The sequence below is a fragment of the Vicia villosa genome, unplaced genomic scaffold (assembly GCF_029867415.1).
Source record: "Vicia villosa cultivar HV-30 ecotype Madison, WI unplaced genomic scaffold, Vvil1.0 ctg.001282F_1_1, whole genome shotgun sequence".
Lineage (NCBI taxonomy): Eukaryota > Viridiplantae > Streptophyta > Magnoliopsida > Fabales > Fabaceae > Vicia > Vicia villosa.
Window position 1 is genome coordinate 207,740 of NW_026705559.1, and position 25,451 is coordinate 233,190.

At 31.6% G+C, this 25,451-nt stretch overlaps 5 protein-coding genes across 5 annotated transcripts; all 5 read right to left on the bottom strand.

Annotated features, from left to right (window-relative positions):
• Positions 1-4,564: 4,564 nt before the first annotated feature.
• LOC131634343 (mitogen-activated protein kinase kinase kinase 20-like) lies at positions 4,565-5,503 on the bottom strand. The gene has a single exon (XM_058904996.1). It carries the CDS (start codon positions 5,501-5,503, stop codon positions 4,565-4,567), a length of 939 nt encoding a protein of 312 aa, XP_058760979.1.
• A 5,493-nt stretch (positions 5,504-10,996) lies between these two features.
• LOC131634344 (uncharacterized) lies at positions 10,997-11,734 on the bottom strand. Its single transcript, XM_058904997.1, has one exon. The coding sequence runs from the start codon at positions 11,732-11,734 to the stop codon at positions 10,997-10,999; it is 738 nt and encodes a 245-aa protein (XP_058760980.1).
• An 844-nt stretch (positions 11,735-12,578) lies between these two features.
• LOC131634345 (mitogen-activated protein kinase kinase kinase 20-like) lies at positions 12,579-13,457 on the bottom strand. Its single transcript, XM_058904999.1, has one exon. It carries the CDS (start codon positions 13,455-13,457, stop codon positions 12,579-12,581), a length of 879 nt encoding a protein of 292 aa, XP_058760982.1.
• Positions 13,458-16,305: 2,848 nt separating this feature from the next.
• LOC131634337 (mitogen-activated protein kinase kinase kinase 20-like) lies at positions 16,306-19,214 on the bottom strand. Its single transcript, XM_058904991.1, has 2 exons — positions 18,340-19,214; positions 16,306-16,312 (listed from the first exon to the last, which is right to left on the bottom strand). The coding sequence occupies exons 1-2, from the start codon at positions 19,212-19,214 to the stop codon at positions 16,306-16,308; spliced, it is 882 nt and encodes a 293-aa protein (XP_058760974.1).
• A 2,844-nt stretch (positions 19,215-22,058) lies between these two features.
• On the bottom strand, positions 22,059-24,984 carry LOC131634336 (mitogen-activated protein kinase kinase kinase 20-like). Its single transcript, XM_058904990.1, has 2 exons — positions 24,110-24,984; positions 22,059-22,065 (listed from the first exon to the last, which is right to left on the bottom strand). Exons 1-2 carry the CDS (start codon positions 24,982-24,984, stop codon positions 22,059-22,061), a joined length of 882 nt encoding a protein of 293 aa, XP_058760973.1.
• Between the last annotated feature and the right edge of the window lie 467 nt (positions 24,985-25,451).

Below are 25,451 nucleotides of genomic sequence, written 5' to 3' on the forward strand. Positions count from 1 at the left end.
CAGAGATCGGGAAAAGCCTTTCAAAAGTAACTCTAAGAGGGATAAGCCCCACCCAAGGATCATTCCAAAAAGAAGTGAGCATGTATGATCCCCTTTCTGCCGAGAATCGTCCACAAACCAATCTGAGGTCTAAGTAGATTTAGAGTCTTAAAGGGACACTACAAAAAAATCACGTATTAGCTGCAAATTTTTAGCGTTAGCGTCGACTCCGACGTTATTAGTAGTGCAATTACGTCTCATTAAACTGACGCTAACTGAGTAAACTCCTTTGTTTTATTTTTTAATTACGTCATTAATTATAGCGTCGTCTTTGACCGACGCTAACATTGGTGCGAAATAATTTTACTTCACCGTCGAATCAACTGTGAAGATGAAAAGGGCTTACGACGAATAGGCTCTTTGCAACTTCGTTTTCCTCCTTTTTATTAATTATTTTAAATACTTATTTAAATTTGGTATTAACGATGGTTTAGACTGACATTAACATTAGTGTGAAATTGTTTCATTTTTTCCACCAGTTTCGTTTGCCTCCTTTTACTTTATTGTATTAAATAATAATTTATTTTAATATTAGGGACGGTTTTGGCCGACGCTAATATTGGTGTGAAATAATATCATTTTCACCCACCAATTTCGTTTGTCTCCTTGTTATTTAATTTTTTAAAATAATTGACATTTTCAAAATTACCTAATTGAGAAATTATTATGTTTTTTTTTTTTGTAAGCAAGTTTCATTAAAGAGAACAAAAGTTCACCGAACAAGGATACAAAAGCAACGGACAAAGCCGCGAAGGGGAAAATTCACCACCAATTGAGACCTAACTTAAGTAATACAAAGGGTTTTTGTCAAACTCATAAAAGTTACAATTGGTATGGGGAATATTCCCAATAAAAGACCACCTCCATAAAAGCGCTTTACAACTCCACACTACATCACGGGTATTCCACACCGAGTTCTTGAAAATAATGGCATTTCTAACAAGCCAAATACTCCACATAATAGCCATCCAAATACTCCCCCTCTTTCTTTTATTCACTTTTTTAAGTTTGCAAAAAGAATGCCACTTCCAAAAACTCTCCTTTAACTCCAACCCCTTATAGTTAGATAAACCAATCCAACGAGCCATATCCTTCCAATCCTCATCCACCTTACGGCAATCCAAGAAAAGATGAAGGGGAGATTCTAACAAATCCTCGCAAACAACACAACAAAGATTGGTGGAAGGAGAAAAAATACCTCGAGACGAAAGCGAATCCTTAGTTGCAATCCTATGCTTAAAGCATCTCCAACCAAAAGCTTTCACTTTTAAAGGAATATCTCCTTTCCAAAGAAGAGAAAGCACAAAATCAAACCGATTAGGAGGTCCAAAAGCCAAAAATCCCTCACGAAGGACCTCATAGCACGAAGAGACGGAAAAAGAATCGTGGCCCAACGGACGCCATAAAGCTCGGTCTCTCGAACCACTATCCGAAGGAGGAACCGCTCCTAGCCGGCGGAGGTCCAAAGAAACCCTCAAAGCGGACATATTATCTTCCAAGCCCTCCGGAACTAACGGAATACCCAAATCATTCCACTTCCATACCTCACCTTCCCAAGCTCCCATGCAAGCGACGGAAACATCCTGTAAAAGAGAAATAGCAAAAAGAGACGGAAAAAGGTGCTTTAAAATTCCTTCCTCTAACCAACGAGAGTGCCAAAAGGAAGAAGAGAAACCATCCACAATGTGAAAGGAAACATTATTAGCAAAAAAATCCGCGGGCATCCTTTTCTCTAAGGATAGAATATCCGACCACCAAACCGATTTCGAACTATACTTTGCATGCTTACCACCTCCGTTAAACATCGCAAGCTTTAAGTCCCCATAGCGAGCTTTAAGCATCCTATACCAAATAGAATTTGACTCCTCCAAAATTCTCCATTTCCATTTACTAAGGAGAGCCAAATTAAAGTCCTCTAAACTCTTTATGCCTAACCCACCTTTATCTATCGGGTTACAAACATCTTCCCATCTCACCCAATGAATGCTTTTCCTCTCCTCCGCTCCCCCCCAAAGGAAATTACTTTGGATCCTATTAATCTCCCTAATCACCTTCTTTGGAGCCATGTAAAAGGAGAGAGTAAAAATAGGTAGACTACCTAAAACCGATTTCAAGAGAGTCAATCTTCCCCCAAAGCTAAGACACCTCCCTTTCCACATATTCAAACGCCTCCTAATATTTTCCACCAAAGGGTTCCAAAAAATAATCCTTTTAGGATTAGAGCCGATCCTCACTCCAAGAAAAGAGAATTCCTTTTCCTCCCTTTTACAAGAAAGAAAGGAAGTAGCCACATCCAAGAATCTATCATTAATGTTTATACCAATAAGCTTACTCTTGTTGTAGTTAATTCCAAGACCCGACACCATCTCAAAACCATGCAACACCGCTTTAATGGCCCATAAGTGCTTCCAACTACCATCACCTACCAAGAGGGTGTCGTCCGCAAATTGGAGAACATCTACAAAACATTTACCTTTGACATTGCAACCAACAAAATCCCCATTTTCCACCGCCTTGCTAACCATCATTTTAAGCCCTTCCGTAACAATGCAAAGAGAAAAGGGGATAAGGGATCACCTTGTCGGAGACCCCGTTCCACCACGAACTCCTTAGTGGGACTACCATTAACAAGGACCGACATTTTGCTAGAAAAAATTAAAACATCCATCCATTTCATCCAAACCTCCCCAAAACCCATTCTTTCCAACATAAATTTAAGGAAGTTCCAACTCACCTTATCATACGCCTTTTCAAAGTCCACTTTAAAAAGAAGACAATCCCTCCCTTCCTTTGTGGAGAAATCCACCAACTCATTTGCCACAAGGACCCCATCTAACAATTGACGACCCGGAACAAAAGCACTTTGGCAAGGAGATATAATAGAATGCAACACTCTTTTAATTCTACCGGCCAAGACTTTCGATATAACCTTGTAAATGCACCCCACCAAACAAATAGGCCGATAATCATCCATCCCCAAAGGATTCGAAGATTTAGGGATCAAGGATAAAAACGAAGAGGTGATAGATTTAGAAAAGGCTCCTCCCGTATGAAGCTCCTTGAAACAAGCAACAAAATCATTCTTTAAAAAAGACCAACAATTCTTCACAAAAAGAAGAGTGAAACCGTCCGGACCCGGGCTTTTAGAACCTTCACAATTCCACACCGCCTCCTTAATTTCCTCCTCGGAGAAAGGAAGCTCAAGAGAAGAACTATCATCCATACTTAAAACTTTGAACGATGAATTCTCTAAAACCGGCCTAACACCACAATCCTCCTTGAATTTATCATTAAAATGACGCCAAACTTCTTCCTTAACCTCATCCACCTTGACAACCACTCCACTTCTAGAAGATAAAGAACTAATATGATTCCTCCTCCTTCTTTCTTTCATGACCCTATGGAAGAATTTACTATTGGAATCTCCATCGTTAAGCCACTTTAGTCTAGATTTTTGGATAAGCATATTCTCCTTGATTTTAAGATTCAACCACAATCTACTACTAGCCTTCTTTTTTATCGCTTGAACCTCCTCGCTAACTTCATCACAATCGTCCGCCTCATTCAACTCTCTAACCCCTTCCTCCACTTCCAAATCATATTTACCGAAAACCACTCTATTCCACCACTTGAGCCTATCCTTGAAAATACGAAACTTCTCCTTTAAAATAAAATCACCTCTACCACTAATTATTATGTTATAAGATTAGTTACAAGATTTTAAGAAATATTTTTTTCAATATAAAAAATCTCAATGAAATAACTTTAAAAAACTTTCTCGACTTTTATGATTTTATTATTTATGATGTAAGAAGGCAAAATTGTTTATTCTCATAAAATTTATATAATATTTTTAAAGTTATAATTTTTTTTTGGAAATTTTTTTAAAGTTATAATTATCAATTTTAGTTAAAATATAAAATTATATATTCAGCACTTTTTTTAAAAAAATAAAAAAATTTAAATTTCCATATATTTCTTAAAATAGGCTCAATAACTAAATTTAAATTTTGAATTTGATACAATCATTAAAAAATCTTCATGCGTTCTATCACCACAAAAAAAAAAAATATGAATCTGTAATTTAACTTAATTTACATTAAAAAATCTTCATGCACTCTATCACCACATTATTAAAAAATTGTTAAATTTACCTTAAAATTATCATCCCTAGAACTACAAATTGTTTAAGACCAAGATCCTTGCATTTGTTACCCATACGTGTTTTGCATGATGAATACCTATTTTAGCTTTATTTGACACTATACTTTTTTATAGTTGGTTTAGCAATGTAGTAACAGAAACAGAAAATTTTGATTTAGCAGTATTATTGTTTACCTTTATCATTTCAGAGTAACAGAGAATATTGCAAAAACTTTCATTCATTTCAATGCTCAAAACAGATTACAAAATAGAACAAATTCATACATATTAAAACAACTTTCATTCATTTCATCAAAAAGAATTAATTAACATCATGTGATACATTACAATGTGATTCATCAAAATTCTGATTCTAATCAATCTATGTAACTAATTGTTGGAGTCTCTCCGTCGGTAAAGTCTTCACAGTAGAAAAGGCCCATTGAATAAAATCAAAGTGAGTTCTTGGAGACATTAATGGCAATGACAACTCTTTCATAGATAAAACAGTTTCATCATCATCAGAAATAAAAGGGTGTTTCAATAGCATCTCAGCACTCCATCTTTTCATAGGATCTTTAACAAAACACTTTTTAAGAAAATCTTTGCCTTCTTCTGATAATTCATCTGGAATCAACGGTAATTCTTTTCCAATCCCAATACGAATCATCAACGACCACATATTTTCCTTGCTACTCATAATCCATGCTGGTTTACCGGTAATCATTTCCACGACGGCGCAACCAAGAGCCCAAATATCCACCGGAGATTCATAAACGCTATCGTTAACCGACTCCGGCGCCATAAATATAGGAGTTCCTCTGAATTCCAACTTCTTCTCACCATGTTCTAAACCTTTCTCCTTTGCTAGACCGAAATCTGAAATCTTAACATTTCCGTTGTCGAATACAAGAATGTTTTCTAGCTTTATGTCACAATGAACAAAACCGTTTTCATGAATGTGTTTAAGTCCTTCTAAAACAGACCTTGTGTAACGGCGAATGAGAGTTTCCGAAAACTTTCCTCCGTGATTCTTGAGTTGATCGGAAAGTGTTCCACCGGCGGCATATTCAAGAAATATATTATAACAGTCTTCGCCATTTTCAAAAGTAAAATCGTGACCAAAACACTTGATAATATGTGGAGATGAACCTAAACAATCTAGTATGTGTTTCTCCTTTTGAAGAAAATGTGAGGTGTAGTTTTCGGAGGATTTGACGGCGGTGATAGACGGAAAGTTAAGAGATTGTTTTGTGTGTGTGGCTAAATAGACAGTGGCGAAGTTTCCACTACCTAGCATACCACCGCGAACCCAATCCATGTTTGTCATATTTGTATTACTATGAGGAAAGATGTATGTTATATTTCAAAACCTAAACCCTTAAATATCTGAGGTACCAACTTCTCTAGGATAAGATATAAATTTAAATATTTCCATCATCAAACCAAATTTAATTATATAATATTTATTAATAAGTATTAATTATTTAATAACAAGTACTCTTAGTTATTATTCTACTATTAATTAGGATCTATATTTTAAATAAAAAATTTATCTTCTAAACTGAGTTACTACACTCCTTTCTCAAAATATAATTCCCAATTATACATTGATAATCAATATAAAAAAATGATTTATTAATTTTGCAATTAATTAGGATCTCTCTTCTAAACTAATTTCCTAAATATTATTATCCTTATTATTCAAAGTACAATATATATATTTAACCATATACACACGTTTGAGAATGGAAATCAATAAAAAAAAGTCATACTAACGGATGCCCTAAAATATATTAAGAAATATACAAATAAAAAATTCGAATTAAAAAAAAAACAATTAAAAATAATAATTATAATTTTTTAGTAAAATCATTATACAATTTTTAAAAAAATTATATTTACCTCTTAACTTATGCCCTTAAAACGCATCTTAGTATTACCTTAAAATAATCATTTTAATTGATAAACAATATTTTACATTGTAAATCCTGATAAAATAATGTAACATATATTTGATATCTAACACTAATTATGTTAGTTAGAAATAGTATAAGAGTATTATTCCTGCAGAACAATATTTGTTACCGTCCCCAATGCGGGTACAACTATCACATGTGAAGGCCAAATTCTGATATTCCTTCACCCACAAACCCTAATTCATGCCTATAAATAGAGGGTATCACTCCGTTGATCAAACACACAAGAAATCCCAAAGTCACTCTTCATTCCAAAATCCATTTTTTTTGTCATTTGCATTTCCATAGAAATTTTTAGTTAGAGAAGTTCTGGGTGCAAACCAACCTTTCTAACATCTTCCATACATCATTTGGAAGCTGTTGATCACCTCCAAACACTTACCAAACACCTCAAACTCAGAATCACTTCCATACCTCCGTTAAAGCTTCACCAAAGGCCTTATCATTCCAAACTTTGTTCCATAAGCTCACTAGCCAAAATATCCATTCAAACACCTTCACTATGTCATATGGAAGTTGTTTGAATCATTCATTTGGAGGTGAAACACATGGGACATCAAATTCCATTTTTATTTTCTTGTTTTGTATGTACAATCGAGTTCCAATTTTCAGAGGTCCTAAGGAGCAATGAAGCATTCATTTAGCTTCCCTACAACACAAGGAAGCTATTCAGATCAAGAAATAACTTCTGGCCTTTTAGCCTACTTAAAAGTCTAAGTCTGGCCTATTGCCTATCGTAGGCTTATCTTTTGGGCCTGAGCCTGGCCTTTTTGAAGGCCTGATTGGCCTATTAGCCTACTTAAAAGCCTATTTCATTTGAACATTTGTAAATAAGTCATTCAACTCTACTTTATATAAACTAACAAATTAAAAGATCAATGAGATTAAATTTTTGTTTGCATTGACTTATTTGATTTTACCTAGTGGCATAAATTTTGCGATACTATTTCTTTGAGAGAACTTATGGAAGAACTTATTGTTAGAACAAAGTTTGGTTCTACATCTTTGAAATAGTTTTGATGATTACAAACACATATTTTTAATAAGAACATATATGCTCCCTAATTGTTATTTGTGTTTCAGAAGTTCTAAAGCAGAAAACGTAGCAGAAGGCTGCATTGAGGGAAGCTTATAAGAAGAAGAAAGTCTGAACATTAGTCTCTCAAAATCAGAAGGCTTCATCAAGAGAGAGGTTTACAAGAATAAGAAGATCTAATCTCTAAAGGAAGGTTATAAGAACAAGTAGTTCTGATAACTTTGAAGGAAGTCTACAAGAACAATAAGTATTTGCCACTTGATCTCCGTCTAAAGAAGATCATGTTCTGAAAGTAACTACAACAAGCTCTCCAAGATCGAAGTAGTAAAGTTATCGATTACTCAGGTTTTGAATGTGATTTCTCAGAAGCAGAAGTTCTGAATCAAGCTCTGATAAGAGAAATGCTTCTTGCACCAATGCACAATGCTTTGATACTCTTTTCTGTTACAAAGTGTTAAATTCAAGATCTTCTATTAACGGCTGGATCATCAATTCTATGGACAAAATATCTATCTTTGGAAAGGTCTTAAATCATATTATTTCAACATTCCAAAAGTGAAAAATGTGTCTCTCAAACGGTTCAAAAGCTTCACTATATATTTAAGACACTACTGAAGTCAAAGTAGAGAACACTAATGCACAAACCATTACGAAAAACTCTCAATTTACTATTCATTCTTTTATTGTTTTTGTACACTGTTCTTAAATATTGTGTATACATCACAGTTGTGATACAACTTATTAGAAGTTCTTTTGTAAACACATAAGATTAAGTTTTGTTTTATTGTTCCTTGAGAAACCGGATTGTGGTTTATCTCAAGAAGACTTTGACAGTTTTCATTGTGAAAGTTGTTGTAATCAAGTTTGATTTAATGGATTAAGTCCTCGTAAGAGAGAGGCAAAATCACCTTGGCGGGTGGAATTGAGTAGTTTGAGTTCAAACAAACCAGGATAATCAAACATGCCTTAAGTTTTTTATTTTATCAAAAACTCAATCCAACCCCCCTTATTGTGTTTTTCGAACATTCACTTATGACATTGTTCATAAGATTTATTTTCATCTTATTTTCATAATTTCTTCAAGATAACTAAGATTTATTTTTAGAATTTAATTTAAAGTACAAAATACTATATAATAATAATAAAATTATTTATATTTATTTAAATAGGTCGGTCTCATAGGCGTAAAAGGTTTTTTATATGGCCTGTGGCCTAGCCTTTTTAGTTAAATAGGCTTATAAAAAAGCCTAGGCCTTTTCTATTTATATAAAAAGCCTGGCCTGACATAGGCCTATGTAGGCTGGACCGTAGGCCCCTGTTAGTCGGTCTGGCCTATTCCCACCCTTAGCTGGGTTATTATATTGGCTTTTCATGTTAATTTTTATATGAAGGATGACTGTAATTTAAATATTAACACAGTATTTAAGTTTCAACAAAACTGAATGTCAAAATTGAATGTCTAGTTTTAATATAATTATGAAGCATGAATGTTTATTATAATTTATGAATTTTTCTGCTATATCATTTCTAATATATGAATGTTTTTGAATGGTCAAATAATGCAATTATTTGACTGTCATGTAATCGGATCTAACTGAATCATGCATACAAATCGGGAATCCGATAAACTATAACCCGATCAAACTGATTTTTTTGGTCTGAATTGGGGTTTGGTATGGCACCCGAGGTTTGGACTGGATTGCGTTTTTGAGCCCGAATTCAAACCTATATGACCGCCTGTCCACCCCTAATTAACTATATATATTTTTTCAACAATAAAATTACAGTTTAACATTTTCTTAAACTTGCGTGTCATAAAAATATAAATCATCTATATATTATTATTATTATTTAGTATTATTATTATTATTATTATTATTATTATTATTATTATTATTATTATTATTATTATTATTATTATTATTATTATTATTATTATTATTATCATCCAAATAAAGACTTAAATCTAATTCAATAATATCCTCTTTGATTAAAACTACTTCTTCAATGAATAGATCCTTAAAAAAAAAAAAGATTGTTGTTTAAAGTTTAAAGTTTACATTATCGAAAATACCTAACTGAGAAATTATTCCGTATGTTTGTTACCACATTTAAAAATATATAGGAAAATACTTTGTTAAAAACTAAAAATAAAATTATTTCTCTCCTCCATTATCCTAATCACCCTAATTATTCCAATTAAATAGGAAATAAAATTTAAGTAAATTTGATTTATCCTCTTTGTTATTGGTTGTTCCTAAAAATATGGATTTAGGTTTATATCCATGCAAGTATTTTTCAAATATATATTCTTTATTATAAAAATGAAATAACTTTAAAAAAAATGACTTTTATGATTTTATTATAATGTAAGAAGGCAAAAATGTTTATTCTCATAAAATTTATATAATTTTTTTTAAAGTTAGTTTTTTTTTTTTTTGGAATTTTCTTGAAGTTATAATTATCAATTTTAGTTAAAATGTCAAATTATATATTCAACACCTTTTTAAAAAAATAAATTTCCATATATTTATTTTCAAATAACTTATTCTTAAGAATATTTTTGAATCCTTCAAACAAGCTCAATAACTACACTTAAAATTTGAATTTGATGCAATCATTAAAAAATCTTCAAGCACTCTATCACCACAACAAACATATGAATCTGTAACTTAACTTAATTTACATCATTATAACATTAAAAAAATTATTAAGAAATTGTTAAATTTACCTTAAATAAGTAAAAATTATCATGCCTAGAACTACAATTGTTTAAGACCTTGATCCTTGTATTTGTTACCCATTCGTGTTTGGCATGATGGATACTGATTTAGCTTTATTTGACACTATACTTTTTTATTGTTGGTTTAGCAATGTAGTAACAGAAACAGAAAATTTTCATTTAGCGAGTATCATAGTTTAACTTTATCATATCAGAATATTGCAAAAACTTTCATTCATTTCGATACTAAAAAAATATTACAAAATAGAACAAATTCAAATATATTAAAACAACTTTCATTCATTTCACCAAAAAGAATTAATTAACATCATGTGATATAAACATTACAATGTGATTCATCAAAATTCTAATTTGACCGGACAAAACACCAGTCTGATTCTAATCAATCTATGTAACTAATTGTTGGAGTCTCTCCGTCGGTAAAGTCTTCACAGTAGAAAAGGCCCATTGAATAAAATTGTTGGTGGTATTCTAGAGGTGGTATGTTATAAATTATAGTGTTACAGAATTCTGCAGAGGAAAACTGGTTTTTGACACTTTTTGCACTATACTTCCACTGGTGGAAGATATGCTTTGAATATGCTATTTTACTGAATTCACCACCAACTGATATGTCTTTCTTAACATGACAAAGCCTTTATATAGGCTTGAATCAAAACTGACATAGAAGACAATAAGATGATAATTAAGATGAGGACTCTTTGGTTCTCTCAATCTTAATGATACAATTCTAACATAACTCTAAATAAAGACAGTAATTATATTATGATGGTTACAACTCTTTTGCACTTCTTTCATAATGCTTACTCATAGTGGTGGTTACAACACATTAATTTTAACACTCCCCCTTAATGTGTTGCTCTTTAACTCCCACTGCTTCTCTAAGTTGCTGAAATCTTCCTCTTGGTAGTGCTTTAGTAAAAATGTCTGCAAGCTGCTCTTCTTTATTGCAGAACACTAACTGCACATCACCATCTTCGATCACACTTCGAATGAAGTGGTGCTTTATATTAATATGTCTTGTTCGACTGTGGAAAACAAGATTCTTCGCCATGGCTATTGCTGATTTATTGTCACAGTGGAGCAACAGACTTTCTTCTGTCCGGTCATATGGTTGCTACAACCGCTGTCCAAATACCAAACATTTTTACCTTCTTCATGCAATGCTTTTTGACAAGCAAAAAACAAATTTCCTTCATCAGATTCTCCTTCTGCGTACGAAGCATGTTGCTGATTTGCAAGACGACAATCCTTTTGAAGGTGCCCGAATCTCTTGCAATTGTGACATTGCGGTTTGCCTTTGTTCCAACACTCCTTCTCGTCATGAGTGTCGCTGTTACAAATTCTGCACCATTTGTTAGATGCTTCATTCCATCTTCCGCCATTTGTGCCTCTTCCAGATCTGCCACGTTGGTTTCGACCTCTGCCTCTGCCTCTTCCAAATGTACCACCTCTAGAAGACTCACCTCTAGTTTGTATTTGGGGCTTATTTTCACCATTGTTGGACTGAATGTTGAGTTTAGATTGAAAGGCACTCTCAATTGATTTTTCAGAATGTCGTAACATCCTTTGCTCGTAGGATCTCAAAGACCCCATCAACCCTTGAACAGTCAAGGTTGATAGATCCTTGGTTTCTTCTATCACACCCACCATTGGGTCAAATCTTGCTGTCAAACTAATCAGAATTTTGTCAACAATTCTGCGATCATCTATCATATCACCATGTGACTTCATCTGATTCACCAACTCCGAGATTCTGTTGAAGTACTCATTCAGGCTCTCGTTCTCCTTCATTCTTTCATTTTCATAATCTCTCTTGAGAGATTGAAGCTTCACCGTTCGCACCTTTGAGTCTCCTTCGAACTCTTGTTGTAGGATACTCCAGGCTTCTTTCGAATTTTTAGCTCTCATAATCCTTGGGAAAATGGATAGAGAGACTCCTCTTTGAATCATTCCGAGAACTCCAGCATCTGTGATCTTCTTCTTCTTCAACTCTTCAAGCCGTTGGCTTGATTCTTCAGCTTTTTCTTTTGATTTTTCAGCCTCCGTTGGTGCCGGTTCTTCATATCCGGTTTTGACGTACTCTAGAACATCCAAAGATGTGAATAGAGTCTCCATTTTAACTGCCCAAAAATCATAGTTCTCTCCTTCAAATAGAGGAACTTTGACATTGCTGTAAGTTGCGGAAGGGTTGTTTGTAAAAGCCATAACTTTTGTTGTTTTTGTTGGGGCTGCAAGGATCTGCAGCTCTGATACCACTCTGTTGGTGGTATTCTAGAGGTGGTATGTTATAAATTATAGTGTTACAGAATTCTGCAGAGGAAAACTGGTTTTTGACACTTTTTGCACTATACTTCCACTGGTGGAAGATATGCTTTGAATATGCTATTTTACTGAATTCATCACCAACTGATATGTCTTTCTTAACATTACAAAGCCTTTATATAGGCTTGAATCAAAACTGACATAGAAGACAATAAGATGATAATTAAGATGAGGGCTCTTTGGTTCTCTCAATCTTAATGATACAATTCTAACATAACTCTAAATAAAGACAGTAATTATATTATGATGGTTACAACTCTTTTGCACTTCTTTCATAATGCTTACTCATAGTGGTGGTTACAACACATTAATTTTAACAAAAATCAAAGTGAGTTCTTGGAGACATTAATGGCAATGACAACTCTTTCATAGATAAAACTGTTTCATCATCATCAGAAATAAAAGGGTGTTTCAATAGCATCTCAGCACTCCATCTTTTCATAGGATCTTTAACAAAACACTTTTTAAGAAAATCTTTGCCTTCTTCTGATAATTCATCTGGAATCAACGGTAATTCTTTTCCAATCCCAATACGAATCATCAACGGCCACATATTTTCCTTGCTACTCATAATCCATGCTGGTTTACCGGTAATCATTTCAACGACGGCGCAACCAAGAGCCCAAATATCCACCGGAGATTCATAAACGCTATCGTTAACTGACCCTGGCGCCATAAATATAGGAGTTCCTCTGAATTCCAACTTCTTCTCACCATGTTCTAAACCTTTCTCCTTTGCTAGACCGAAATCTGAAATCTTAACATTTCCGTTGTCGAATACAAGAATGTTTTCTAGCTTTATGTCACAATGAACAAAACCGTTTTCATGAATGTGTTTAAGTCCTTCTAAAACAGACCTTGTGTAACGGCGAATGAGAGTTCCCGAAAACTTTCCTCCGTGATTCTTGAGTTGATCGGAAAGTGTTACACCGGCGGCATATTCAAGAAATATATTATAACAGTCTTCGCCATTTTCAAAAGTAAAATCGTGACCAAAACACTTGATAATATGTGGAGATGAACCTAAACAATCTAGTATGTGTGTCTCCTTTTGAAGAAAATGTGAGGTGTAGTTTTCAGAGGATTTGACGGCGGTGCTAGACGGAAAGTTAAGAGATTGTTTTGTGTGTGTGGCTAAATAGACAGTGGCGAAGCTTCCACTACCTAGCATACCACCGCGAACCCAATCCATGTTTGTCATGTTTGTGTTACTATGAGGAAAGATGTATGTTATATTTCAAAACCTAAACCCTTAAATATCTGAGGTACCAACTTCTCTAGGATAAGATATAAATTTAAATATTTCCATCATCAAACCAAATTTAATTATATAATATTTATTAATAAGTATTAATTAATTAATAACAAGTACTCTTAGTTATTATTCTACTATTAATTAGGATCTATATTTTAAATAAAAAATTTATCTTCTAAACTGAGTTACTACACTCCTTTCTCAAAATATAATTCCCAATTATACATTGATAATCAATATAAAAAAAATATTTTTAATTTTGCAATTAATTAGGATCTCTCTTCTAAACTAATTTCCTAAATATTATTATCCTTATTATTCAAAGTACAATATATATATATTTAATCATATACACACGTTTGAGATTGGAAATCAATAAAAAAAAGTCATACTAACGGATGCCCTAAAATATATTAAGAAATATACAAATAAAAAATTCGAATTAAAAAAAAAAACAATTATAAATAATAATTATAATTTTTTAGTAAAATCATTATACAATTTTAAAAAAAATTATATTTACCTCTTAACTTATGCCCTTAAAACGCATCTTAGTATTACCTTAAAATAATCATTTTAATTGATAAACAATATTTTACATTGTAAATCCTGATAAAATAATGTAACATATATTTGATATCTAACACTAATTATGTTAGTTAGAAATAGTATAAGAGTATTATTCCTGCGGAACAATATTTGTTACCGTCCCCAATGCGGGTACAACTATCACATGTGAAGGCCAAATTCTGATATTCCTTCACCCACAAACCCTAATTCATGCCTATAAATAGAGGGTATCACTCCCTTGATCAAACACACAAGAAATCCCAAAGTCACTCTTCATTCCAAAATCCATTTTTTTTTGTCATTTGCATTTCCATAGAAATTTTTAGTTAGAGAAGTTCTGGGTGCAAACCAACCTTTCTAACATCTTCCATACATCATTTGGAAGCTGTTGATCACCTCCAAACACTTACCAAACACCTTAAACTCAGAATCACTTCCATACCTCCGTTAAAGCTTCACCAAAGGCCCTATCATTCCAAACTTTGTTCCATAAGCTCACTAGCCAAAATATCCATTCAAACACCTTCACTATGTCATATGGAAGTTGTTTGAATCATTCATTTGGAGGTGAAACACATGGGACATCAAATTCCATTTTTATTTTCTTGTTTTGTAGGTACAATCGAGTTCCAATATCCAGAGGTCCTAAGGAGCAATGAAGCATTCATTTAGCTTCCCTACAACACAAGGAAGCTATTCAGATCAAGAAAGAACTTCTGGCATTTTAGCCTACATAAAAGTCTAAGTATGGCTTGTTGACTATCGTAGGCTTATCTTTTTGGCCTGAGCCTGGCCTTTTTGAAGGCCTGATTGGCCTATTAGCCTACTTAAAAGCCTATTTCATTTGAACATTTGTAAATAAGTCATTCAACTCTACTTTATATAAACTAACAAATTAAAAGATCAATGAGATTAAATGTTTGTTTGCATTGACTTATTTGATTTTACCTAGTGGCATAAATTTTGTGATACTATTTGTTTGAGAGAACTTATGGAAGAACTTATTGTTAGAACAAAGTTTGGTTCTACATCTTTGAAATAGTTTTGATGATAACAAACACATATTTTTAATAAGAACAATAATGCTCCCTAATTGTTATTTGTGTTTCAGAAGTTCTAAAGCAGAAAACGTAGCAGAAGGCTGCATTGAGGGAAGCTTATAAGAAGAAGAAAGTCTGAACATTAGTCTCTCAAAATCAGAAGGCTTCATCAAGAGAGAGGTCTACAAGAATAAGAAGATCTAATCTCTGAAGGAAGGTTATAAGAACAAGTAGTTCTGATAACTTTGAAGGAAGTCTACAAGAACAATAAGTATTTGCCACTTGATCTCCGTCTAAAGAAGATCATGTTCTGAAAGTAACTACAACAAGCTCTCCAAGATCGAAGTAGTAAAGTTATCGATTGCTCAGGTTTTGAATGTGATTTCTCAGAAGCAGAAGTTCTGAATCAAGCTCTGATAAGAGAAATGCTTCTTGCACCAATGCACAATGCTTTGATACTCTTTTCTGTTACAAAGTGTTAAATTCAAGATCTTCTATTAACGGCTGGATCATCAATTCTATGGACAAAATCTCTATCTTTGGAAAGGTCTTAAATCATATTATTTCAACATTCCAAAAGTGAAAAATGTGTCTCTCAAACGGTTCAAAAGCTTCACTATATATTTAAGACACTACTGAAGTCAAAGTAGAGAACACTAATGCACAAACCATTACGAAAAACTCTCAATTTACTATTCATTCTTTTATTGTTTTTGTACATTGTTCTTAAATATTGTGTATACATCACAGTTGTGATACAACTTATTAGAAGCTCTTTTGTAAACACATAAGATTAAGTTTTGTTTTATTGTTCCTTGAGAAACCGGATTGTGGTTTATCTCAAGAAGACTTTGACAGTTGTCATTGTGAAAGTTGTTGTAATCAAGTTTGATTTAATGGATTAAGTCCTCGTAAGAGAGAGGCAAAATCACCTTGGCGGGTGGAATGGAGTAGTTTGAGTTCAAACAAACCAGGATAATCAAACATGCCTTAAGTTTTTTATTTTATCAAAAACTCAATCCAACCCCCCTTATTGTGTTTTTCGAACCTTCACTTATGACATTGTTCATAAGATTTATTTTCATCTTATTTTCATAATTTCTTCAAGATAACTAAGATTTATTTTTAGAATTTAATTTAAAGTACAAAATACAATATAATAATAATAAAATTATTTATATTTATTTAAATAGGTCGGTCTCATAGGCGTAAAAGGTTTTTTATATGGCCTGTGGCCTAGCCTTTTTAGTTAAATAGGCTTATAAAAAAGCCTAGGCCTTTTATATTTATATAAAAAGCCTGGCCTGACATAGGCCTATGTAGGCTGGACCGTAGGCCCCTGTTAGTCGGTCTGGCCTATTCCCACCCTTAGCTGTGTTATTATATTGACTTTTCATGTTAATTTTTATATGAAGGATGACTGTAATTTAAATATTAACGTAGTATTTAAGTTTCAACAAAACTGAATGTCAAAATTGAATGTCTAGTTTTAATATAATTATGAAGCATGAATGTTTATTATAATTTATGAATTTTTCTGCTATATCATTTCTAATATATGAATGTTTTTGAATGGTCAAATAATGCAATTATTTGACTGTCATGTAATCCGATCTAACTGAATCATGCATACAAATCGGGAATCCGATAAACTATAACCCGATCAAACTGATTTTTTTGGTCGGAATTGGGGTTTGGTATGGCACCCGAGGTTTGGACTGGATTGCGTTTTTGAGCCCGAATTCAAACCTATATGACCGCCTGTCCACCCCTAATTAACTATATATATTTTTTCAACAATAAAATTACAGTTTAACATTTTCTTAAACTTGCGTGCCATAAAAATATAAATCATCTATATATTATTATTATTATTATTTAGTATTATTATTATTTATTATTATTATTATTATTATTATTATTATTATTATTATTATTATTATTATTATTATTATTATCATCCAAATAAAGACTTAAATCTAATTCAATAATATCCTCTTTGATTAAAACTACTTCTTCAATGAATAGATCCTTAAAAAAAAAAAAGGTTTGTTGTTTTAAGTTTAAAGTTTACATTATCGAAAATACCTAACTGAGAAATTATTCCGTATGTTTGTTACCACATTTAAAAATATATAGGAAAATACTTTGTTAAAAACTAAAAATAAAATTATATCTCTCCTCCATTATCCAAATCACCCTAATTATTCCAATTAAAAAGGAAATAAAATTTAAATAAATTTGATTTATCCTCTTTGTTTTTGGTTGTTCCTAAAAATATGGATTTAGGTTTGTATCCATGCAAGTATTTTTCAAATATATATTCTTTATTATAAAAATGAAATAACTTTTAAAAAAAATGACTTTTATGATTTTATTATAATGTAAGAAGGCAAAAATGTTTATTCTCATAAAATTTATATAATTTGTTTTTAAGTTAGTTTATTTTTTTTGGAATTTTCTTGAAGTTATAATTATCAATTTTAGTTAAAATGTCAAATTATATATTCAACACCTTTTAAAAAAAATAAATTTCCATATATTTATTTTCAAATAACTTATTCTTAAGAATATTTTTGAATCCTTCAAACAAGCTCAATAACTACACTTAAAATTTGAATTTGATGCAATCATTAAAAAATCTTCAAGCACTCTATCACCACAACAAACATATGAATCTGTAACTTAACTTAATTTACATCATTATAACATTAAAAAAATTATTAAGAAATTGTTAAATTTACCTTAAATAAGTTAAAAATTATCATGCCTAGAACTACAATTGTTTAAGACCTTGATCCTTGTATTTGTTACCCATTCGTGTTTGGCATGATGGATACTGATTTAGCTTTATTTGACACTATACTTTTTTATTGTTTGTTTAGCAATGTAGTAACAGAAACAGAAAATTTTCATTTAGCGAGTATCATAGTTTAACTTTATCATTTCAGAATATTGCAAAAACTTTCATTCATTTCGATACTCAAAAAAATATTACAAAATAGAACAAATTCAAATATATTAAAACAACTTTCATTCATTTCATCAAAAAGAATTAATTAACATCATGTGATATAAACATTACAATGTGATTCATCAAAATTCTAATTTGACCGGACAAAACACCAGTCTGATTCTAATCAATCTATGTAACTAATTGTTGGAGTCTCTCCGTCGGTAAAGTCTTCACAGTAGAAAAGGCCCATTGAATAAAATCAAAGTGAGTTCTTGGAGACATTAATGGCAATGACAACTCTTTCATAGATAAAACAGTTTCATCATCATCAGAAATAAAAGGGTGTTTCAATAGCATCTCAGCACTCCATCTTTTCATAGGATCTTTAACAAAACACTTTTTAAGAAAATCTTTGCCTTCTTCTGATAATTCATCTGGAATCAACGGTAATTCTTTTCCAATCCCAATACGAATCATCAACGACCACATATTTTCCTTGCTACTCATAATCCATGCTGGTTTACCGGTAATCATTTCCACGACGGCGCAACCAAGAGCCCAAATATCCACCGGAGATTCATAAACGCTATCGTTAACCGACTCCGGCGCCATAAATATAGGAGTTCCTCTGAATTCCAACTTCTTCTCACCATGTTCTAAACCTTTCTCCTTTGCTAGACCGAAATCTGAAATCTTAACATTTCCGTTGTCGAATACAAGAATGTTTTCTAGCTTTATGTCACAATGAACAAAACCGTTTTCATGAATGTGTTTAAGTCCTTCTAAAACAGACCTTGTGTAACGGCGAATGAGAGTTTCCGAAAACTTTCCTCCGTGATTCTTGAGTTGATCGGAAAGTGTTCCACCGGCGGCATATTCAAGAAATATATTATAACAGTCTTCGCCATTTTCAAAAGTAAAATCGTGACCAAAACACTTGATAATATGTGGAGATGAACCTAAACAATCTAGTATGTGTTTCTCCTTTTGAAGAAAATGTGAGGTGTAGTTTTCGGAGGATTTGACGGCGGTGATAGACGGAAAGTTAAGAGATTGTTTTTTGTGTGTGGCTAAATAGACAGTGGCGAAGCTTCCACTACCTAGCATACCACCGCGAACCCAATCCATGTTTGTCATGTTTGTGTTACTATGAGGAAAGATGTATGTTATATTTCAAAACCTAAACCCTTAAATATCTGAGGTACCAACTTCTCTAGGATAAGATATAAATTTAAATATTTCCATCATCAAACCAAATTTAATTATATAATATTTATTAATAAGTATTAATTATTTAATAACAAGTACTGTTAGTTATTATTCTACTATTAATTAGGATCTATATTTTAAATAAAAAATTTATCTTCTAAACTAGTTACTACACTCCTTTCTCAAAATATAATTCCCAATTATACATTGATAATCAATATAAAAAAATGATTTATTAATTTTGCAATTAATTAGGATCTCTCTTCTAAACTAGTTTCCTAAATATTATTATCCTTATTATTCAAAGTACAATATATATATTTAATCATATACACACGTTTGAGATTGGAAATCAATAAAAAAAAGTCATACTAACGGATGCCCTAAAATATATTAAGAAATATACAAATAAAAAATTCGAATTAAAAAAAAAACAATTATAAATAATAATTATAATTTTTTTAGTAAAATCATTATACAATTTTAAAAAAAATTATATTTACCTCTTAACTTATGCCCTTAAAACGCATCTTAGTATTACCTTAAAATAATCATTTTAATTGATAAACAATATTTTACATTGTAAATCCTGATAAAATAATGTAACATATATTTGATATCTAACACAAATTATGTTAGTTAGAAATAGTATAAGAGTATTATTCCTGCGGAACAATATTTGTTACCGTCCCCAATGCGGGTACAACTATCACATGTGAAGGCCAAATTCTGATATTCCTTCACCCACAAACCCTAATTCATGCCTATAAATAGAGGGTATCACTCCCTTGATCAAACACACAAGAAATCCCAAAGTCACTCTTCATTCCAAAATCCATTTTTTTTTGTCATTTGCATTTCCATAGAAATTTTTAGTTAGAGAAGTTCTGGGTGCAAACCAACCTTTCTAACATCTTCCATACATCATTTGGAAGCTGTTGATCACCTCCAAACACTTACCAAACACCTTAAACTCAGAATCACTTCCATACCTCCGTTAAAGCTTCACCAAAGGCCCTATCATTCCAAACTTTGTTCCATAAGCTCACTAGCCAAAATATTCATTCAAACACCTTCACTATGTCATATGGAAGTTGTTTGAATCATTCATTTGGAGGTGAAACACATGGGACATCAAATTCCATTTTTATTTTCTTGTTTTGTAGGTACAATCGAGTTCCAATATCCAGAGGTCCTAAGGAGCAATGAAGCATTCATTTAGCTTCCCTACAACAAAAGGAAGCTATTCAGATCAAGAAAGAACTTCTGGCATTTTAGCCTACTTAAAGTCTAAGTATGGCCTATTGACTATCATAGGCTTATCTTTTTGGCCTGAGCCTGGCCTTTTTTAAGGCCTGATTGGCCTATTAGCCTACTTAAAAGCCTATTTCATTTGAACATTTGTAAATAAGTCATTCAACTCTACTTTATATAAACTAACAAATTAAAAGATCAATGAGATTAAATGTTTGTTTGCATTGACTTATTTGATTTTACCTAGTGGCATAAATTTTGTGATACTATTTGTTTGAGAGAACTTATGGAAGAACTTATTGTTAGAACAAAGTTTGGTTCTACATCTTTGAAATAGTTTTGATGATAACAAACACATATTTTTAATAAGAACAATAATGCTCCCTAATTGTTATTTGTGTTTCAGAAGTTCTAAAGCAGAAAACGTAGCAGAAGGCTGCATTGAGGGAAGCTTATAAGAAGAAGAAAGTCTGAACATTAGTCTCTCAGAATCAGAAGGCTTCATCAAGAGAGAGGTCTACAAGAATAAGAAGATCTAATCTCTGAAGGAAGGTTATAAGAACAAGTAGTTCTGATAACTTTGAAGGAAGGCTACAAGAACAATAAGTATTTGCCACTTGATCTCCGTCTAAAGAAGATCATGTTCTGAAAGTAACTACAACAAGCTCTCCAAGATCGAAGTAGTAAAGTTATCGATTGCTCAGGTTTTGAATGTGATTTCTCAGAAGCAGAAGTTCTGAATCAAGCTCTGATAAGAGAAATGCTTCTTGCACCAATGCACAATGCTTTGATACTCTTTTCTGTTACAAAGTGTTAAATTCAAGATCTTCTATTAACGGCTGGATCATCAATTCTATGGACAAAATCTCTATCTTTGGAAAGGTCTTAAATCATATTATTTCAACATTCCAAAGTGAAAAATGTGTCTCTCAAACGGTTCAAAAGCTTCATTATATATTTAAGACACTACTGAAGTCAAAGTAGAGAACACTAATGCACAAACCATTACGAAAAACTCTCAATTTACTATTCATTCTTTTATTGTTTTTGTACATTGTTCTTAAATATTGTGTATACATCACAGTTGTAATACAACTTATTAGAAGCTCTTTTGTAAACACATAAGATTAAGTTTTGTTTTATTGTTCCTTGAGAAACCGGATTGTGGTTTATCTCAAGAAGACTTTGACAGTTGTCATTGTGAAAGTTGTTGTAATCAAGTTTGATTTAATGGATTAAGTCCTCGTAAGAGAGAGGCAAAATCACCTTGGCGGGTGGAATGGAGTAGTTTGAGTTCAAACAAACCAGGATAATCAAACATGCCTTAAGTTTTTTATTTTATCAAAAACTCAATCCAACCCCCCTTATTGTGTTTTTCGAACCTTCACTTATGACATTGTTCATAAGATTTATTTTCATCTTATTTTCATAATTTCTTCAAGATAACTAAGATTTATTTTTAGAATTTAATTTAAAGTACAAAATACAATATAATAATAATAAAATTATTTATATTTATTTAAATAGGTCGGTCTCATAGGCGTAAAAGGTTTTTTATATGGCCTGTGGCCTAGCCTTTTTAGTTAAATAGGCTTATAAAAAAGCCTAGGCCTTTTATATTTATATAAAAAGCCTGGCCTGACATAGGCCTATGTAGGCTGGACCGTAGGCCCCTGTTAGTCGGTCTGGCCTATTCCCACCCTTAGTTGTGTTATTATATTGGCTTTTCATGTTAATTTTTATATGAGCTGTGTTATTATATTGGCTTTTCATGTTAATTTTTATATGAAGGATGACTGTAATTTAAATATTAACATAGTATTTAAGTTTCAACAAAACTGAATGTCAAAATTGAATGTCTAGTTTTAATATAATTATGAAGCATGAATGTTTATTATAATTTATGAATTTTTCTGCTATATCATTTCTAATATATGAATGTTTTTGAATGGTCAAATAATGCAATTATTTGACTGTCATGTAATCCGATCTAACTGAATCATGCATACAAATCGGGAATCCGATAAACTATAACCCGATCAAACTGATTTTTTTGGTCGGAATTGGGGTTTGGTATGGCACCCGAGGTTTGGACTGGATTGCGTTTTTGAGCCCGAATTCAAACCTATATGACCGCCTGTCCACCCCTAATTAACTATATATATTTTTTCAACAATAAAATTACAGTTTAACATTTTCTTAAACTTGCGTGCCATAAAAATATAAATCATCTATATATTATTATTATTATTATTATTATTTAGTATTATTATTATTTATTATTATTATTATTATTATTATTATTATTATTATTATTATCATCCAAATAAAGACTTAAATCTAATTCAATAATATCCTCTTTGATTAAAACTACTTCTTCAATGAATAGATCCTTAAAAAAAAAAAAGGATTGTTGTTTTAAGTTTAAAGTTTACATTATCGAAAATACCTAACTGAGAAATTATTTCGTATGTTTGTTACCACATTTAAAAATATATAGGAAAATACTTTGTTAAAAACTAAAAATAAAATTATATCTCTCCTCCATTATCCAAATCACCCTAATTATTCCAATTAAAAAGGAAATAAAATTTAAATAAATTTGATTTATTCTCTTTGTTTTTGGTTGTTCCTAAAAATATGGATTTAGGTTTGTATATTTTTCAAATATATATTCTTTATTATAAAAATGAAATAACTTTTAAAAAAAATGACTTTTATGATTTTATTATAATGTAAGAAGGCAAAAATGTTTATTCTCATAAAATTTATATAATTTGTTTTTAAGTTAGTTTATTTTTTTTGGAATTTTCTTGAAGTTATAATTATCAATTTTAGTTAAAATGTCAAATTATATATTCAACACCTTTTAAAAAAAATAAATTTCCATATATTTATTTTCAAATAACTTATTCTTAAGAATATTTTTGAATCCTTCAAACAAGCTCAATAACTACACTTAAAATTTGAATTTGATGCAATCATTAAAAAATCTTCAAGCACTCTATCACCACAACAAACATATGAATCTGTAACTTAACTTAATTTACATCATTATAACATTAAAAAAATTATTAAGAAATTGTTAAATTTACCTTAAATAAGTTAAAAATTATCATGCCTAGAACTACAATTGTTTAAGACCTTGATCCTTGTATTTGTTACCCATTCGTGTTTGGCATGATGGATACTGATTTAGCTTTATTTGACACTATACTTTTTTATTGTTTGTTTAGCAATGTAGTAACAGAAACAGAAAATTTTCATTTAGCGAGTATCATAGTTTAACTTTATCATTTCAGAATATTGCAAAAACTTTCATTCATTTCGATACTCAAAAAAATATTACAAAATAGAACAAATTCAAATATATTAAAACAACTTTCATTCATTTCATCAAAAAGAATTAATTAACATCATGTGATATAAACATTACAATGTGATTCATCAAAATTCTAATTTGACCGGACAAAACACCAGTCTGATTCTAATCAATCTATGTAACTAATTGTTGGAGTCTCTCCGTCGGTAAAGTCTTCACAGTAGAAAAGGCCCATTGAATAAAATCAAAGTGAGTTCTTGGAGACATTAATGGCAATGACAACTCTTTCATAGATAAAACAGTTTCATCATCATCAGAAATAAAAGGGTGTTTCAATAGCATCTCAGCACTCCATCTTTTCATAGGATCTTTAACAAAACACTTTTTAAGAAAATCTTTGCCTTCTTCTGATAATTCATCTGGAATCAACGGTAATTCTTTTCCAATCCCAATACGAATCATCAACGACCACATATTTTCCTTGCTACTCATAATCCATGCTGGTTTACCGGTAATCATTTCCACGACGGCGCAACCAAGAGCCCAAATATCCACCGGAGATTCATAAACGCTATCGTTAACCGACTCCGGCGCCATAAATATAGGAGTTCCTCTGAATTCCAACTTCTTCTCACCATGTTCTAAACCTTTCTCCTTTGCTAGACCGAAATCTGAAATCTTAACATTTCCGTTGTCGAATACAAGAATGTTTTCTAGCTTTATGTCACAATGAACAAAACCGTTTTCATGAATGTGTTTAAGTCCTTCTAAAACAGACCTTGTGTAACGGCGAATGAGAGTTTCCGAAAACTTTCCTCCGTGATTCTTGAGTTGATCGGAAAGTGTTCCACCGGCGGCATATTCAAGAAATATATTATAACAGTCTTCGCCATTTTCAAAAGTAAAATCGTGACCAAAACACTTGATAATATGTGGAGATGAACCTAAACAATCTAGTATGTGTTTCTCCTTTTGAAGAAAATGTGAGGTGTAGTTTTCGGAGGATTTGACGGCGGTGATAGACGGAAAGTTAAGAGATTGTTTTTTGTGTGTGGCTAAATAGACAGTGGCGAAGCTTCCACTACCTAGCATACCACCGCGAACCCAATCCATGTTTGTCATGTTTGTGTTACTATGAGGAAAGATGTATGTTATATTTCAAAACCTAAACCCTTAAATATCTGAGGTACCAACTTCTCTAGGATAAGATATAAATTTAAATATTTCCATCATCAAACCAAATTTAATTATATCATATTTATTAATAAGTATTAATTATTTAATAGCAAGTACTGTTAGTTATTATTCTACTATTAATTACGATCTATATTTTAAATAAAAAATTTATCTTCTAAATTGAGTTACTACACTCCTTTCTCAAAATATAATTCCCAATTATACATTGATAATCAATATAAAAAAATGATTTATTAATTTTGCAATTAATTAGGATCTCTCTTCTAAACTAATTTCCTAAATATTATTATCCTTATTATTCAAAGTACAATATATATATTTAATCATATACACACGTTTGAGATTGGAAATCAATAAAAAAAAGTCATACTAACGGATGCCCT

What these genes read in the sequence shown, in the direction of transcription:
- LOC131634343 (XM_058904996.1), bottom strand. Translation starts at nt 5,503, where the DNA reads ATGGATTGGGTTCGCGGTGGTATGCTAGGTAGTGGAAACTTCGCCACT.
- LOC131634344 (XM_058904997.1), bottom strand. Translation starts at nt 11,734, where the DNA reads ATGAAGGAGAACGAGAGCCTGAATGAGTACTTCAACAGAATCTCGGAG.
- LOC131634345 (XM_058904999.1), bottom strand. Translation starts at nt 13,457, where the DNA reads ATGGATTGGGTTCGCGGTGGTATGCTAGGTAGTGGAAGCTTCGCCACT.
- LOC131634337 (XM_058904991.1), bottom strand. Translation starts at nt 19,214, where the DNA reads ATGGATTGGGTTCGCGGTGGTATGCTAGGTAGTGGAAGCTTCGCCACT.
- LOC131634336 (XM_058904990.1), bottom strand. Translation starts at nt 24,984, where the DNA reads ATGGATTGGGTTCGCGGTGGTATGCTAGGTAGTGGAAGCTTCGCCACT.